The 14,598-nt window shown below is 49.7% G+C and overlaps 2 protein-coding genes across 3 annotated transcripts in view; both read left to right on the forward strand.

The window, feature by feature from the left end:
• The window catches only part of LOC147319843 (uncharacterized), a 15,447-nt gene extending 13,119 nt beyond the window's left edge, over positions 1 to 2,328 (forward strand). Inside the window, exons 17-23 of the mRNA XM_086310101.1 lie at positions 38 to 88; positions 185 to 220; positions 1,247 to 1,309; positions 1,393 to 1,455; positions 2,018 to 2,053; positions 2,137 to 2,173; positions 2,253 to 2,328. Coding sequence (XP_086166227.1) covers positions 38 to 88; positions 185 to 220; positions 1,247 to 1,309; positions 1,393 to 1,455; positions 2,018 to 2,053; positions 2,137 to 2,173; positions 2,253 to 2,302 — 336 coding nt within the window. The 3' untranslated portion in view covers positions 2,303 to 2,328. The remainder of the gene's footprint in view (positions 1 to 37; positions 89 to 184; positions 221 to 1,246; positions 1,310 to 1,392; positions 1,456 to 2,017; positions 2,054 to 2,136; positions 2,174 to 2,252) is intronic.
• Positions 2,329 to 6,039: 3,711 nt separating this feature from the next.
• LOC147319844 (collagen alpha-4(VI) chain-like) lies at positions 6,040 to 14,505 on the forward strand. Of its 2 annotated transcripts, XM_086312634.1 has the most exons (8): positions 6,040 to 6,735; positions 9,035 to 9,122; positions 10,609 to 11,250; positions 11,438 to 11,525; positions 11,712 to 11,869; positions 12,664 to 12,834; positions 13,190 to 13,237; positions 13,460 to 14,505. In XM_086312634.1, the coding sequence occupies exons 1-8, from the start codon at positions 6,055 to 6,057 to the stop codon at positions 13,633 to 13,635; spliced, it is 2,052 nt and encodes a 683-aa protein (XP_086168760.1). In that variant the 5' UTR covers positions 6,040 to 6,054; the 3' UTR covers positions 13,636 to 14,505. The 2 variants fall into 2 exon arrangements, with proteins under 2 accessions (XP_086168760.1, XP_086168761.1); XM_086312635.1 differs by lacking the exon at positions 12,664 to 12,834.
• The last annotated feature ends 93 nt before the right edge of the window (positions 14,506 to 14,598 follow it).

Below are 14,598 nucleotides of genomic sequence, written 5' to 3' on the forward strand. Positions count from 1 at the left end.
GATTGGATGTCAGTGGCGCTGACTGTCTGTGTTTCAGGGTCAGGACGGTCGGGATGCTTACGGACCCGCGGGCCGCCGAGGTGCAAAGGTGACCCTTCATAATACACAATCCTGTATTTCATCCTTCTGCTAGATCTCTGCTTCACATTCATAACAACGTTCACGTTCTTGCCGTGTCTTGCAGGGCGATCCCGGTTTCCCTGGTTACCCTGGTCTTCGGGTGAGTTCACAGCAGATCAGGTTGAATCCATCCTGGCATTAAATCGCAGTAAACACGCAGACAGGAAATGAAGGCGGCCTGCTGGGAACGGATCAGAAACGAGTTAGGATCCAAACATCGGAGCGTTTTCAGGCTAACAGAAGTCCAACGAGAGTTTTTAAGTCCACCGAGTTCAGGAGCTGACAGAGAAAATGCTGCGAACACGAAATAATCTGCGTGTTTTCTGCGATGCACGTCGAAGCTGAGCAGAAACTCCTGCAGGTGTAAAGCTGATGTGTGATTCTGCTGTTCGCTCTGAGAGTGACGCAGTGAAATCGGCCTCTTGCTCTCTCACATCATTCAAACGGATGCAAACAGCAGGTGCTGCTCGCTCGCGCTGCTTCGGGACGACAGCGGGTGTTCGTGGCGCGGACCAATCAGAATGGACCTGTGAGCTCAGCGGGTTCAGAGATTTCACTGCAAACGTATCAAAGCTGCACTGAAACTTCAAATACTCACAGACGGTAACACAGAAACACGGTTTAGGAGCTCTTCAGTGGATCGAGTCATTGCAAATAAACATTTATTTCTGCTGTTGGACGTGTTGAGGTGGGAGTGTGTGGGCCGGACCGCCTGCTGGAGCCTCTGCTGGTGCTGCGTGGCTGCAGCCCAGGACCCTTTAATCTTACTGCTCCTGTAAAACTAATACAAGCCTGCCTACACTGGTGGCTCATAAACACCTCGCCGTGCTGCCTGCAGCTTTCACACATTCATACACAAAAGGTTGACAGCAGAGCATCACTGAGCTCTCACAGCTTTGTGGTAAAGTCGACTGGATCCTTTTCGAGGATTTATGAGACAGGCCGCCTTAATAAATAAGCACATTTTCAGTTTTACTCGCTGGTGTTTGTCCAGAAGCTTTTGGAGGCCGGAGATAAGAACGCTCTTGTTTATTCTTGGGATGAGTGTGGTCAGGAAGTTGACTTGAGGGCTTGTGTTTGAATTTGGAGATGCGTTACCTCACGAGCCGTGTTTCTTTCTCTGCAGGGCGAGGAGGGGCTGCAGGGACCGAAAGGATATCCAGGGCCCAAAGGGAACCGCGGCCGAGGGGTGAGAGTCCACTGCTCAGATAACTGAATCAAGCTCGGTCTTTGAGTCCGTCAGTGACGTTTGTTTGTGATCCCGTCACGTAGGGTAACGCGGGTTTGCCAGGAGAGTCAGGAGTCCCCGGAGAACCGGGATATCCGGGACACAGGGTGAGTGTGGAAAAGCTTTAGGAAGCTGCCGACTTCATGCTGCACAAACTGAGCGCCTGGAGCCAGAAAGATCACTGGATGTGGATTAATTTATAAGAAAACTTTTTAGTTTTCCTCTAAATCTATTTCGTCCTCTCTTACAACGATAAAGGAAAATGTATTTTTTACCCAAACTTAACTCTAAAGGTTAGTTTAAACAGGTGCAGAGGTATTTCTGTCCTTTACAGAGCTCAGTTTTCTCGCTGTCTTGTTTAAAATTACTGGAAAATCCTTTGTGTGGTTTTTAAAGATCTCTGAGCTTCACGCAGCGTTTGGGGTGGCTGTAGCTCAGGGCACCTACTAACCAAACGTTGGCGGTTCAGTCCTCGTCTGCTCCGCTCTGCAGGCCAAATATCCGTGTGCAAGATCCTAACCCCAAGTGCTTCCATCGGAGCGCGAATGTTTGATAAAAGACTTTACACGAAGGGGTGAATGAGGCAAAAGGTGTCGAGATCTTCGTTTGTTTGATCAAATGTGAGGAACATTCTTCTGTCATGTTAGTCAGATATCACACTGTTCACAGGGCCCCCGAGGTTCTCCTGGAGGCAAAGCCATGACTGTAAGTCCACCTTAAACCCACCTCACCCACATTAAGGAAACATTAGTACAGGATGTAATCACAGGTCTTTCCTTTTGACTCAGGACTGTCAGCTGATCACCTACATCAGGGACAACTGTGGTAAGACTTCCTGACATCCTCACATCATCTCAGGAAATGAAACCTGCACGTCTCTAAATGCTGTTTGTTTTCCCTCCAGCTTGCTCTGCTGGTACGTGTCTCCACTCTAACAGTCAGGTATCGTGGTGAGTACAGCTCAGCAGCCACGTCCACAGACTGGATCAAAGATGGACACAGCTGCACTCTCTGAAGCTTCAGCATTTGATTCAGCACAGTGTTGTTGTTGTGATTCTTCTCCTCAGGATTTTTCCTCATTTATTGCTGTCGTTAGTGTCAGGATGGTGAAAAAGGTTTTCTTAACCTCCTCGGACCTGCGTCCACATATGTGGACATCGCATTTTGGGATGTCTAGACGAAAATAATTAATTTTACTCTACAAGGGCCTGATATCCAGTTACGAGGACGTTATACTGCCACTGTTCTATCAAAATTTAAAACTAACGTCCTCACATGTGGCTCTTATTTGTCTCAGAAAAAAAAAATGGAGGAAAAATCCACTTTCTGACACCAGAAATGATGACGTCAGCGTATCGAGTATAAAAACATCTGTTAATGTCACAGCGACTCATGCGGCTACCACGGAAACTTGAAGAGTTTCTGTGGAGCAGGAGGAGTCCCAGGAGTTTTGCCTGGAATCGCGTTTGTGGTCTTGACCAATGATGTCTCATGTTGCTGAGACGCTCCTGCTCTGTACAGACATCCACTCACTGTTTTTCTGGCCTACCCATCTGTACACCCAGAAATGCTTACAGGTTACATGACAGGTGAGGTCCCGTTGGGTACGTTCTGCCTCTGCACACATAAAGACCACAAAACAAATGTCCAGACCATCCATCCATCCATCTTCATCCGCTTTATCCGAGGCCGGGTCGCGGGGGCAGCAGCCTAAGCAAAGAGGCCCAGACCTCCCTCTCCCCAGCCACCTCCTCCAGCTTATCCGGGGGAACACCAAGGCGTTCCCAGGCCAGCCGACAGATATAATCTCTCCAGCGTGTCCTGGGTCTGCCCCGGGGCCTCCTCCCGGTGGGACATGCCTCGAACACCTCACCCAGGAGGCGCCCAGGGGGCATCCTTGTCAGATGCCCGAACCACCTCAGCTGGCTCCTTTCGATGTGGAGCAGCAGCTGCTCTACTCTGAGCCCCTCCCGGATGGCCGAACTTCTCACCCTATCTCTAAGGGAGAGGCCAGCCACCCTTCGGAGGAAGCTCATTTCTGCCGCTTGTATCCGCGATCTCGTTCTTTCGGTCACTACCCACAGCTCGTGGCCATAGGTGAGGGTAGGGACGTAGATCGACCGGTAAATTGAGAGCTTCGCTTTTACACTCAGCTCCCTCTTCACCACGACGGACCGGTGCAGCGTCTGCATCACTGCAGCTGCAGCCCCAATCCGTCTGTCGATCTCCGGCTCCCTTCTCCCATCACTCGCGAACAAGACCCCGAGATACTTGAACTCCTCCACTTGGGGCAGGAACTCATCCCCGACCCGGAGTGGGCACTCCACCCTTTTCCGGCTGAGAACCATGGCCTCAGATTTGGAGGTGCTGATCCTCATTCCCGCTGCTTCACACTCGGCTGTGAACCGTTCCAGTGCGAGCTGGAGGCCTTCACCCGATGAAGCCAACAGAACCACATCATCTGCAAAAATCAGAGATGAGAGTCTGAGGCCACCAAAGCGAAAGCCCTCCGCCACTTGGCTGCGCCTAGAAATCCTGTCCATAAAAATTATGAACAGAACCGGAGACAAAGGGCAGCCCTGGCGGAGCCCATCACCCACCAGGAACGAGTCCGACTTATTGTCGGCAATGTGAACCAAGCTCTTGCAACGGTTGTATAGGGATCGAATGGCCCGTAGCAATGGGCCAGACACCCCATATTCCCGCAACACCTCCCACAGGACACCCCGAGGGACACGGTCGAATGCCTTCTCCAAGTCCACAAAACACATGTAGACTGGTTGGGCAAACTCCCATGCACCCTCAAGTATCCTGGAGAGGATAAAGAGCTGGTCCAGTGTTCCGCGACCAGGACAAAAACCACATTGTTCCTCCTGTATCCGAGGTTCGACTAGCGGACGAACTCTCCTTTCCAGCACCCTGGCATAGACTTTCCCAGAGAGGCTGAGGAGTGTGATCCCCCTGTAGTTGGAACACACCCTCCGGTCCCCCTTCTTAAAGATGGGGACCACCACCCCAGACCATGTGAAAAAAACGTCCAAAGTATGTCCTTTAACATGGGTTGGGTCATTAACCCACTGAGCCAGGTTAAAAGAGTCCGTTAAAGCAAGGAAGTCTTTAGCAAATGAGTCATCCTTACAGCAAGTGTGTATGTTAAAATCTCCCACAATGAGAACACAATCTGGTAATTCTTTGTTTTTACATTCATCAGGTCCCAATCAGCCCAAATATCAAAGAGAAATTTAAAATGCTGCCATGTGGGACAGCTGTGAATATTTCCACCCCTGATAAGCTCAGCACCCCACAGGTCTCTGTACTGGAAACACACGTCTCTCTCTCTGCACCACTACAGTGGTCTTTGAGCATCTTTGACTCATTCGCAGATGTATTTTTTTTAATTATACAAACTTTGCACAAAGAGTGATGCAGGTCCAATCACACGTGGCGTGCTTGGTGTCAGGCTGCAGCTTGTGTTGGGTTTTTTGCACTACTTAGAAACCTGCTGGGCAGCTGTACTGGTGCCCAGTATCCACCACAGCCACCTCTTAGCTCAGTTTCTGCTCAACCCAAAAATCTTTCTCCTTTCAAACGTAGGGAAGAAAGCAGCAGTTTAACAGCAAAGAAACAATCAGCCAAACGCAGATTTCCTGTGTGACCTCGACCTGAAACACTGTCAATGGAAAATTGTATTTAGTAGTCAGTATTATCTTTTAGTGATATAAGTTTGCATATGGTAGAATACTGCGTGTAGTTATTTGTATTAGGAAATATGCAACCATGTATACTTAGAGGCATATAATTAATTGTGTAGTGACAGGATGTGTGATCTCTAGCAGGCTGCAGGCTTGGTGTGCACTCCAGGAATGCACCCCCACGTCCTGGGAGCATGAGAGGTTGCACCTTGTTTTATTGCTTTAACATAGCTATGTCTGTTTTAGTCTAAGTGCCTTTTTGTTTAGATGAACTGCTGGACTTCCTCGCCGTGTTATCTAAGGTGAACCATCTAGGGTGGGGGAGACTACCCTCTTTGTGACCAAGGATGTACCTTTTGTGCTTTCATGTTATATGACCCTTTGATCAGCAGGACACACACACACACACACACACACACACACACACAGAAGTATAAATAAGGACCGGGGCAGTTTCTTAGCGCGAGTCTCTGGAGGCTGCCCTTGCTAGCAAGAAGTTCTGTGTGTTTCTCTTCTCTGAGTCTTTACTGAAGAAGTGTTTTAGAATGTTTTCCCTAACAAACACTTTCATTAGAAAGTATATTTAAGTATAATTAAGTAATTAAGTGTATTTAACCTCCTAAGACTCTTTCATAGCATGCATTTTTAATTCTCTTTGCTATTGTGACTTTATGGTGTTTGATAGGAAACTATAAAGTCACAGTTGAGCAATGATGTGCACAGGAGCAAAATGAGAAACAACAATATGGCTCCTGTGAAAGCAAAGCTTAGTATTTTTGTCTAAACAACCCAAAATGTGACGTCCCCATATGTGGACGCCAGGTCCTAGCAGGTTAATGAACTAGTTTTATTTTTATGGCTTCACTGCAGAAACAGGAGCACCAGGTTGTATCTAAGAATTACACAGATGTTTGGTCTCCGATGGTATGAGAGCAGCTTTGCATGAGCAAACAGAGCTGAGGTTCATCAGTGTGGACGTTAGCATGAGAGGCGTTCACAGCCTCCCTTTGATAGATGCTGCTGGGACTGCTCACCTTTACCCCGACTCACACTTCTGTGATTAAAACGTTTAGCTCTACAGTTGTAAAATATCCTTTATGTAAACAGATTCGTATAATCCGATATAAACGTGACACCAGCCTGGTGACTGATGAACGGGTGGCTGCTGAAAGTTTAACACAAGCTCCTCTTTGCCCGTCAGATCAGTCGGCGTGCCCGGCCTACCCCACCGAGCTGGTGTTCGGTCTCGACATGTCTGATGACGTGACCCCGGGGGACTTTGGTAGGCAGCGCTCCGCCCTCCTCTCCCTGCTGAATGACATCAGTATCGCAGAGAGTAACTGCCCGCACGGCGCGCGTGTCGCTGTGGTGGGATACAACACCTACACCAAGTACCTGATCCGCTTCCAGGACTACCGGCGCAAGGCACAGCTGCTAGAGGCCGTGAGGAACATCGCCCAGGAGAGGACGTCCAACAAACGGCAGCTGGGCGCCGCCATGCGCTTCGTGGGTCAGAACATCTTCAAACGAGTCCGAGCAGGAATAATGATGAGGAAGGTGGTCGTCTTCTTTTCTAGCGGGCCTACAGAGGGCGCTAACGACATTGTAACGGCCATGATGGAGTACCGGGCCCTCAACATTGTTCCAGCGGTCATCTCTCTGAGGAACACTCCCGATATTGAACAAGCCATGCAGGTAGGTGTCATTTACCTGCAGCTACCTGCAGATGTTTTTCATCCAGATGTTGACTGAGTCAGTCTCTTCAGACTGTTTTGCCTTCGGTCTGAAGCGGGGTGCGGGTTGCACATTAGCACAGGACTAAAGGAATCGCAGCAGTTTTCCCAATCCTTGCTGAAGCTGGAAAACCGATTACGAAATCCAGCAGGAAAGTGGAGCGGTGTCAGCAGTAGGCATGAAGAGGGAGCTGAGCCAGAAGACCTGGAAAGAACCACATCACGAGGAAGATGAAGATGTGTTTCCTCTTTAGGAGACATCTGACGATAGTGCTTGAAGTGCTGCTCCTTTACTTCAAACAAACTTCTTAAATAAAGCCTCATTTATACTAACTCTGCCACCATTTAGATTTCCTGAAGGCTCTGAACTCTTGGAGGGAAAATCCACTTTCTGTATGAGACACCAGAAATGATGACGTCAGCGTATCGAGTATAAAAACATCTGTTAATGTCACAGCGACTCATGCGGCTACCACGGAAACTTGAAGAGTTTCTGTGGAGCAGGAGGAGTCCCAGGAGTTTTGCCTGGAATCGCGTTTGTGGCCTTGACCAATGATGTCTCATGTTGCTGAGACGCTCCTGCTCTGTACAGACATCCACTCACTGTTTTTCTGGCCTACCCATCTGTACACCCAGAAATGCTTACAGGTTACATGACAGGTGAGGTCCCGTTGGGTACGTTCTGCCTCTGCACACATAAAGACCACAAAACAAATGTCCAGACCATGTGAAAAACACGTCCAAAGTATGTCCTTTAACATGCGTTGGGTCATTAACCCACTGAGCCAGGTTAAAAGAGTCCGTTAAAGCAAGGAAGTCTTTAGCAAATGAGTCATCCTTACAGCAAGTGTGTATGTTAAAATCTCCCACAATGAGAACACAACCATACTTAAAAAGAACGGAGCCTAGGAGATCAGCAAAGTCCGTGATAAAACATTTGCTATATTTAGGCGGTCGGTAAACCACCACGCAGAGTGTGGTCGTGGATGCAGTCATCCCCAATAACTGGACTTCAAAACTAGTGTAGGTAGGTGAGGGTAGCTGCCGAACTGCATATGAATTTTAAAAACCGAGGCTATGCTGCCACCCCTACCAGACCGGTGCAGGGGAAGAGGAGAAGGTGCCTAAGTTAACCTCCTGGAAGGAGGGAAAGAAGATCAAATGTCCAGGCTGGCATGTGGGTAGCCGGTGCTCTGGCTTTAAAGTAGACCCTGAGGCGAACGCGACGGCCGCTCCTTCTACCGCATTTCCTGTAGCGTTTCTTGGTTAGGAAGAGGTAGGTGGAAGAAGCCGGTCGGAGGGTCCAGTTGGGGCACGGTGGCGTCGCCCAGATTCCAGCAAGGATCAGCCCGAGAGGAATGGGAGAGTCTTAGATTTAAAAGTGTTTGCCTGTAATCAGTGCTCAGCCATTAGATGAGCATACAACTAAAAGGATCAAAAATACAATGCCAAGGTCCGTAAAAGAGCGTAAAGAGGGTAAAAAGCAGCGAAACAGATACAGCCGAGGACGGCAAGCCATGTGCACCGGCGCCATCTTGGCTGTAGTTTGCACCTTTATGAATCAGTACAATTAGTTCCTAGTTAGAAGCTGTCTGACAAAGTAAAGCAGGCTAAAAGATCACATCACACCAAGACCTACAGAAGCAGCTGAAAACAAAGCCAGTAAGGTCACAGAGACATTTCTAAGGCTGTGAGACTCCACAGCGAGAGCCATAATCCACACATGGAGAAAACCTGGAACATGCTGAACCTTCTCAGGAGCAACTGGACAAGCGAAAGACTCCAAGAGTGCATCAACGATTCAACCAGGAGGTCACAGAAGAACCCAGAACAACATGGCCTCCGTGGGAGCGATCCCAGGAGAAAACTCCCGCAGACCAAAGACATTAGGACGGGGATAAAGAGTTTTCCAAGACGCTGTACTACATATGTTGAGCAGAAGTGATGGACCGGGACCGGTGCTGCCTTTGCAACTTTCCTCTCTCCAGGAGAAAGTAAAGCATGAGCCACTGATGGTGCACCTCCAGGGCCGCTCTGCTCTCCTTTCACTAAGATCAAACTAACACATTTCACACGTGGAAACATCAGGACAACATCCGGCTCTGCAGAACAAACAGCCGATGCTTCACTGCGAGCATCTCTGCAAACAAAGGAAGCTCAGATTCAATCACTTAAGATCGTTTGAGTCTGAACAACGATGTCTAATGAGTAGATTTCATTGTAACCTTGTACTCAGCGCTTTGTTCAATGTTTCCCATCAGGTTGATGACTCGAGAAACTTTGTGTTCACGGTGCTGGGAGAACGGGCCACTGGGCTCAGGAAGGTCAGGAACTGCGCCATCTGCTACGGTGAGCATCGTTTTCTGCTCTGATCTCTCTTCTGACTTTTCGTGGTTGACAGCGTAGGCGAGCAGAACGCTGTCAAACTAATACTGACTCCTTGTACATGAAAAATGAGCCCACTGCAGTCTTTTTGCCAAAGAACGTGTTTTCAGTACTCGGGGTTGAGAGTCAGTGATAATAAATGCATAATGAATGATCTGATGGATCTGTGTGCACAGCAGGGATGGGTATCGTTTAGGTTTTATCTGATACCGGTGCCAAATCAGTACTTTTGAAACGGTGCCGGTGCTCAAACCGGTGCTTAAAGAATGGAGAACACAAAATTGGTCCAAAAACCTCTCATGTTCAGCTGTTTTTTGTAAAAAGATAACAATGTTAGCCTTTTCTGCAGCTATGGGGCATATATGGTATCACTCTTGGCTGGAAGCTTAAACAATGGAAAAAACACAAACTTTGTCCAAAAACCTCTCATGTTTAGCTGTTTTCCACTTTTTCTTTGGTCATTTTAGCCTTTTTAGCCAGGGTGAAGGGAGCATCTGCCATCAAACAAGAAGACAGCCGCATGTAGCTATGATGATGTTTGCTAGTTCACCTTACATGCATTAATGTAATAACGTGGTTAGCCTACTCAACGTAAATTACACACGAACAACATTAAGCTACTCACGCAGAGAAGAACGGCTGCTGCTGCATCATCATCCTCATCATTTCTGCTACACTGGCAGGGCTAGGGGCCAGGACTCTCCTCTTCGGGTTTTTGGGGGATGTTGCTAACTCCGGGTCAGATAACAGGCACCACACCCGCAGTAGATGCGCTCGGTGTGAGGTCTCGCAGCAAGCTATCAAATACGGCGCATTTCTGGGCTTTTAAAATAAAACACTATGCGTCGCCAGGTGTTTCATCAGATTCGAGGTGTTACCTCCTTTGACAGCATCACAGTATCAGCTTAAAGCACTTGTTGCTGCTGAGTTTGCATATTTTGCTGTGAAGTACAGCCAGACTTTGGACCGCTTCGCCTTGGACATTTTAAACCTGTAGCTCTGCTCTAAAAGAACGTACGTACCTGGGCCCGCCTACTATCCTGGGAAACGTAAAATGATTGGCTAGAAGTGTATCACAGCTCAGGAAAAAAAAGCACCGAAATGTGCGCTGCTTTTCGGTCTGGTTACTACCGTTTATGTCAGAACCGGTGCCATCATGGCACCGGACACCGGTACCCATCCCTAGTGCACAGTGCCAGTGTGTGCTGTGTTTCCTGTTGACCTTTGAACCCATGGGTAACAGCACGCTGGCTGATATCAGAGCACACTGTTAGACCTTCCATGAGGTTCAATAATTAGAATATGCTGGCGTCTTTTCTAAATGCTTCTGTGCCACAGCATCCTGGTTCCTGTCGAGTAGTCCGAGATCTGATGTGCACAAACATGACGGGTCACTTGTAGCTTTTGTAGCTTCCTGTCATCAGCATCACGCTTTCTGATGTCTCTGCAGACCCCTGCAGGCGTGCAGAGGAGTGCACCTTCATCCAGGAACCAGTGCTGCCTCAGCAGGCGGATGTGGACCTGGTCATGGTGCTGGACAGCTCCAGGGAGATCCAGGCCGATGAATACGCCGGTGCCCGGCAGCTGCTGAGCTCTGTGGTGGAGCAGCTGGTCGTGAGTCCACAGCCCCGCCGAGCCGGCCGCCAGGCCCGAGTAGCTCTGGTCCAACAGAGCACCAAGGTGGAGTTCGGCCTGCAGACCTACCAGAACGCTGGAGACATGAAGACGTACATGATGCAGAACATGCAGCAGCAGGGCGGCTCTTTGGCGCTGGGACAGATGCTGGACTACACCCTGAGGGAGGTGCTGCTGAAAGCCGGCCAGCCGCGCAGCAAGAGGGCCGTCCTGACTGTGGTGGGCACCAAGACGGCCTACAGAGACCAGGCCAAGCTGCGCTACATCTCCCAGAAGGCCAAGTGTGAGGGGGTGGCGCTGTTTGTGGTGACGGTGGGTGATCGTTACAACCGGACGGAGGTGGAGGAGCTGGCCAGCGTGCCGATACAGCAGCACCTGATCAGACTCGACAGGCTGAAGGCCGACGAGCAGGGCTACGCCCAGCGCTTCATCAGGGTCTTCCTCTCCGCCCTCAACAGTAAGATGTTTCCCATCTGCAGCAGTCAGATTAGATTACTGGTGTTCTGGAACACCTGAAGGAAGGGGTTATTATCATTTATCATTTCAGACTTTGCTTTAAACATTCACGGTAACCATCAGTTCCTTTCCCGTTTCACCGCAGAGTATATCTCACCATCACTGTTTTTGTCCCGTGATTGTTTCAGAGGGAGTCACCTCGTATCCTCCTCCCTCTCTGAGGCGAGCATGTGACCAGCTGGGCGGCCAGGAGGGAGGACAGATATTCATAACGGGGTAAATCACACACTCGCATCGCCATCACGTGGGCCTCAGCTAAAACGAAAGTTTGCAGCTCCTGAAATTTCTAATTCTTGGTTGATGTTTGACTTTGGGAGAATCAAGAAGAGTTGTTGTGCATTAGGAAGCTGAAAGGCTCTCACATGGTGATAGTGTGTCCACACATGTGGTCGCTGTGTTCAGTCAGGGCGTGGCACAGCTGGAGGACGTGTTTGGAGAGGAGGTGGAGGAGGACTTCCAGGAGCAGACCGGAGGACAGATTCAGACCGGGCAGTTGGACGTCATCGACGCTCTGATCAGAGGAAATGGCCAGAAAGTCATCTCTGACACGCACGCCAAAGGTAGCCGCACACACGGCGCAGACACACTGCTGCAGGTGAAGGACCGCTCTGACAACGCCTTACATAATGGCAGGGGTACACGACCTCTGACCTCTGAGGTTCAGCAGGAAAACATTCTTTATTTGTCACATGCACGGTAATACGAGTACAACATATACACAGTAAATGAATTCTATACAATAGAGGACGTCGTGTGCAGGGTTCAGACAAACTCTTTTCATTAAAGTGTGTACAGATGTTCTCTCCTTCAGCAGCTGCACAGATGTGGTGGGCATGTCGCGTGTCATGTATGCTTTAACCTCGTGTCTTTGTTCGACTGCATGAGCAGCGGGTCTCAGCCACAGACTGTACATAAAAGACGGACGTAGCCTGCATTCTCTCAGAGGCAGTAAAAGCAACTCAAGGAGGCGGACCATCATCACGTACAGGAGCTCGGGGTAGGAGGGTGTGCTCGTTTGTCAGCCATGATGGATGACAGAGCTGATGATGGAATAAAGGTTGCTAACAACAACACTGGCTCAGGTGGATAAATTCTGGTTTCAGAATCTGAACCCCAGAGTTGCAGCCGACTGCTCCGTCGCTGTATCTTTATGTTTGAAGGTGTTTCTTGGGGCCGAGGCAGTATGGTCACAGTGGGGAAAAATTGGCATCCCTCCCTCAAAAAAGAGACTTTCTCCCAAAGCTTCCTCCTCCTGAGTCGCCCCCTGCTGGTCATCAGAAGGAATGCAGGCGTTCAGTCAGTCTGTGCTGGAGCCGCTGCCTGTTTGTAGTAAATGTGTGTGTTCTGCTTTCAGCCCGGTGTCAGCTGCCCGCTGATATCGGCAACCAGTGTAAGAAATACGCCACAGCCTGGTTCTTTGACACAAACGTCGGTGCATGCTCTCGGTTCTGGTATGGCGGCTGCGGCGGCAACGCCAACCGCTTTAGAACGGAATATGAATGTTTCCAGACATGTGGGAACCAGCGTAAGTCCAGACTGCACACAAGCTGACCGCTCCACGTCTGTGGACCCACTAACCTCTGCTATCAGCGGACAGCTAACAGGATGCTCTGCGTGTTGCTTCCTACTAAAGTCCTCTGTGGTCGCGCTGATAACACGCCCTCTGCTACTGCTGTCCACGCTCAGACTCCGTCTGCACACGGACATGCATACACGTGTATGTACGTGGGGGACAAAGGTCACAGTAAAAGCAACGCTCTTCTTCTCACGTGCCAGTACTTCCTGCTCAGTGACAGAACACGCCGACCTGTGAGAAGCCCTCATCACTGCTCGCCTGCACAGCTATCGCCTCTCTGACTTTACTCTGTCCTCGCTCGCAGATCCCAATGTGGTGGAGAAGACTCTGCCTGCCAGCTTCGCCTCTCAAGGTAAGACCCGCCTGTGCGATGGACAGCGATGACAGCTGAACAGTGTGAGCGCACACACGATGTTTGTGCCAATAAATACAAGTTAAAAAAGGCAGCGAGAGAGAAGGAAAGAGGAGGAGCTATTTCCCGGTTGTTCTAACAAGGACGAGCGTGCATGTTGAGATGTTTCGGGTCACGTCTCGCTCTGCAGTGCTCTAATATCCGTCTCCTGTTGTCCTCCAGATTCCTGTATCCTCCCTCAGGACCAGGGCAGCTGCGACAACTACACGATGATGTGGTTCTTTGACGCCGCACAGAAGGAGTGCGCTCGCTTCTGGTACGGCGGCTGCGGCGGCAACAAGAACCGCTTCCTGACACAGGAGGAGTGTCAGAGCCTGTGTGGGACGAAGATCAGATGAGGAGGACGAGAGCGTCACGGCTGAACACGCATAAGGAAACCTGCCGAGGCCACTCAATGAATTAGTCACAGCATTTACCCGCCCTCCCCCGCCGCCATCAGGGAAACTGCTCGAACGCTTTCAGTCATCTGTCGCCTGCTTTTTGTTTGTTTACACGCATGTTCGATTTAAAGAGGCCCAGAAAGGTCACAGGAACGATCGCCTAAGTCTCAGTCCCAGCAGGTGTGACCTGTAACAGCTGACACGGTCGCTGCTCATCGCACTGGTTTGTCCTCGTCCACATTAGGAAACATAAAAAAGTGAGACATACAAATTCGGGACTTGCTGTTTGTACAGTTAGCCTCAGTCAAAGAGGCCACGCCCCCTGTAACACAAACTTTAAAACAGGCTGGAAAGGTTTAACGTGCGATTCTATGGCGACTCACTCACTGCTGCCTCTGCTGGGCACAGGAGAGATTGCAGGTTGGTGCTCAGTTCTCAGAGATGCACGGTGCTGTATCATAATCCAGCTCACAGGAAACGTGAACGTTACTGTGACCTTTCAGGGCCTCCGTAGTTTTCCCTCCAGAGCACATCCCGTTATCCTCTCTGCTCGACTCCCCTCACAGACCCCGCCCACGCTCCTTTCTCTCCAGTCAGGTGCTACTTTTTATAAATCAGGTGGAGGCTGATGTGAGAACAAGGTTAAGACTTGAGAGAAGTTAATGTGTTGATGTGTAATTTTCCATGAACCTGAAGCAGCCTTAAAAACACAGGTAGAAGTGAAGCGTGTACAGTATCGCTCCCACAGACGGGACTGTGTGGACTCCATGTAACTGCAGCTTTCACACGTCAACGATGGTTTAAGAAAATAAAATGATCTCAAGTGTCCGTCTGACTTCCTCTTTGTGACCAATCAGGAAACAGCCACGGTCTCTGATCACGTGGTCTGTGTGTGTGTGTGTCTGTGTGTGTGTGTGTGTC

Source organism: Aulonocara sp. 'chitande type north' Nkhata Bay, linkage group LG11, assembly GCF_057382095.1.
Source record: "Aulonocara sp. 'chitande type north' Nkhata Bay isolate Kocher_YH1m ecotype deep benthic linkage group LG11, A_spYH_male_GT1.1, whole genome shotgun sequence".
Lineage (NCBI taxonomy): Eukaryota > Metazoa > Chordata > Actinopteri > Cichliformes > Cichlidae > Aulonocara > Aulonocara sp. 'chitande type north' Nkhata Bay.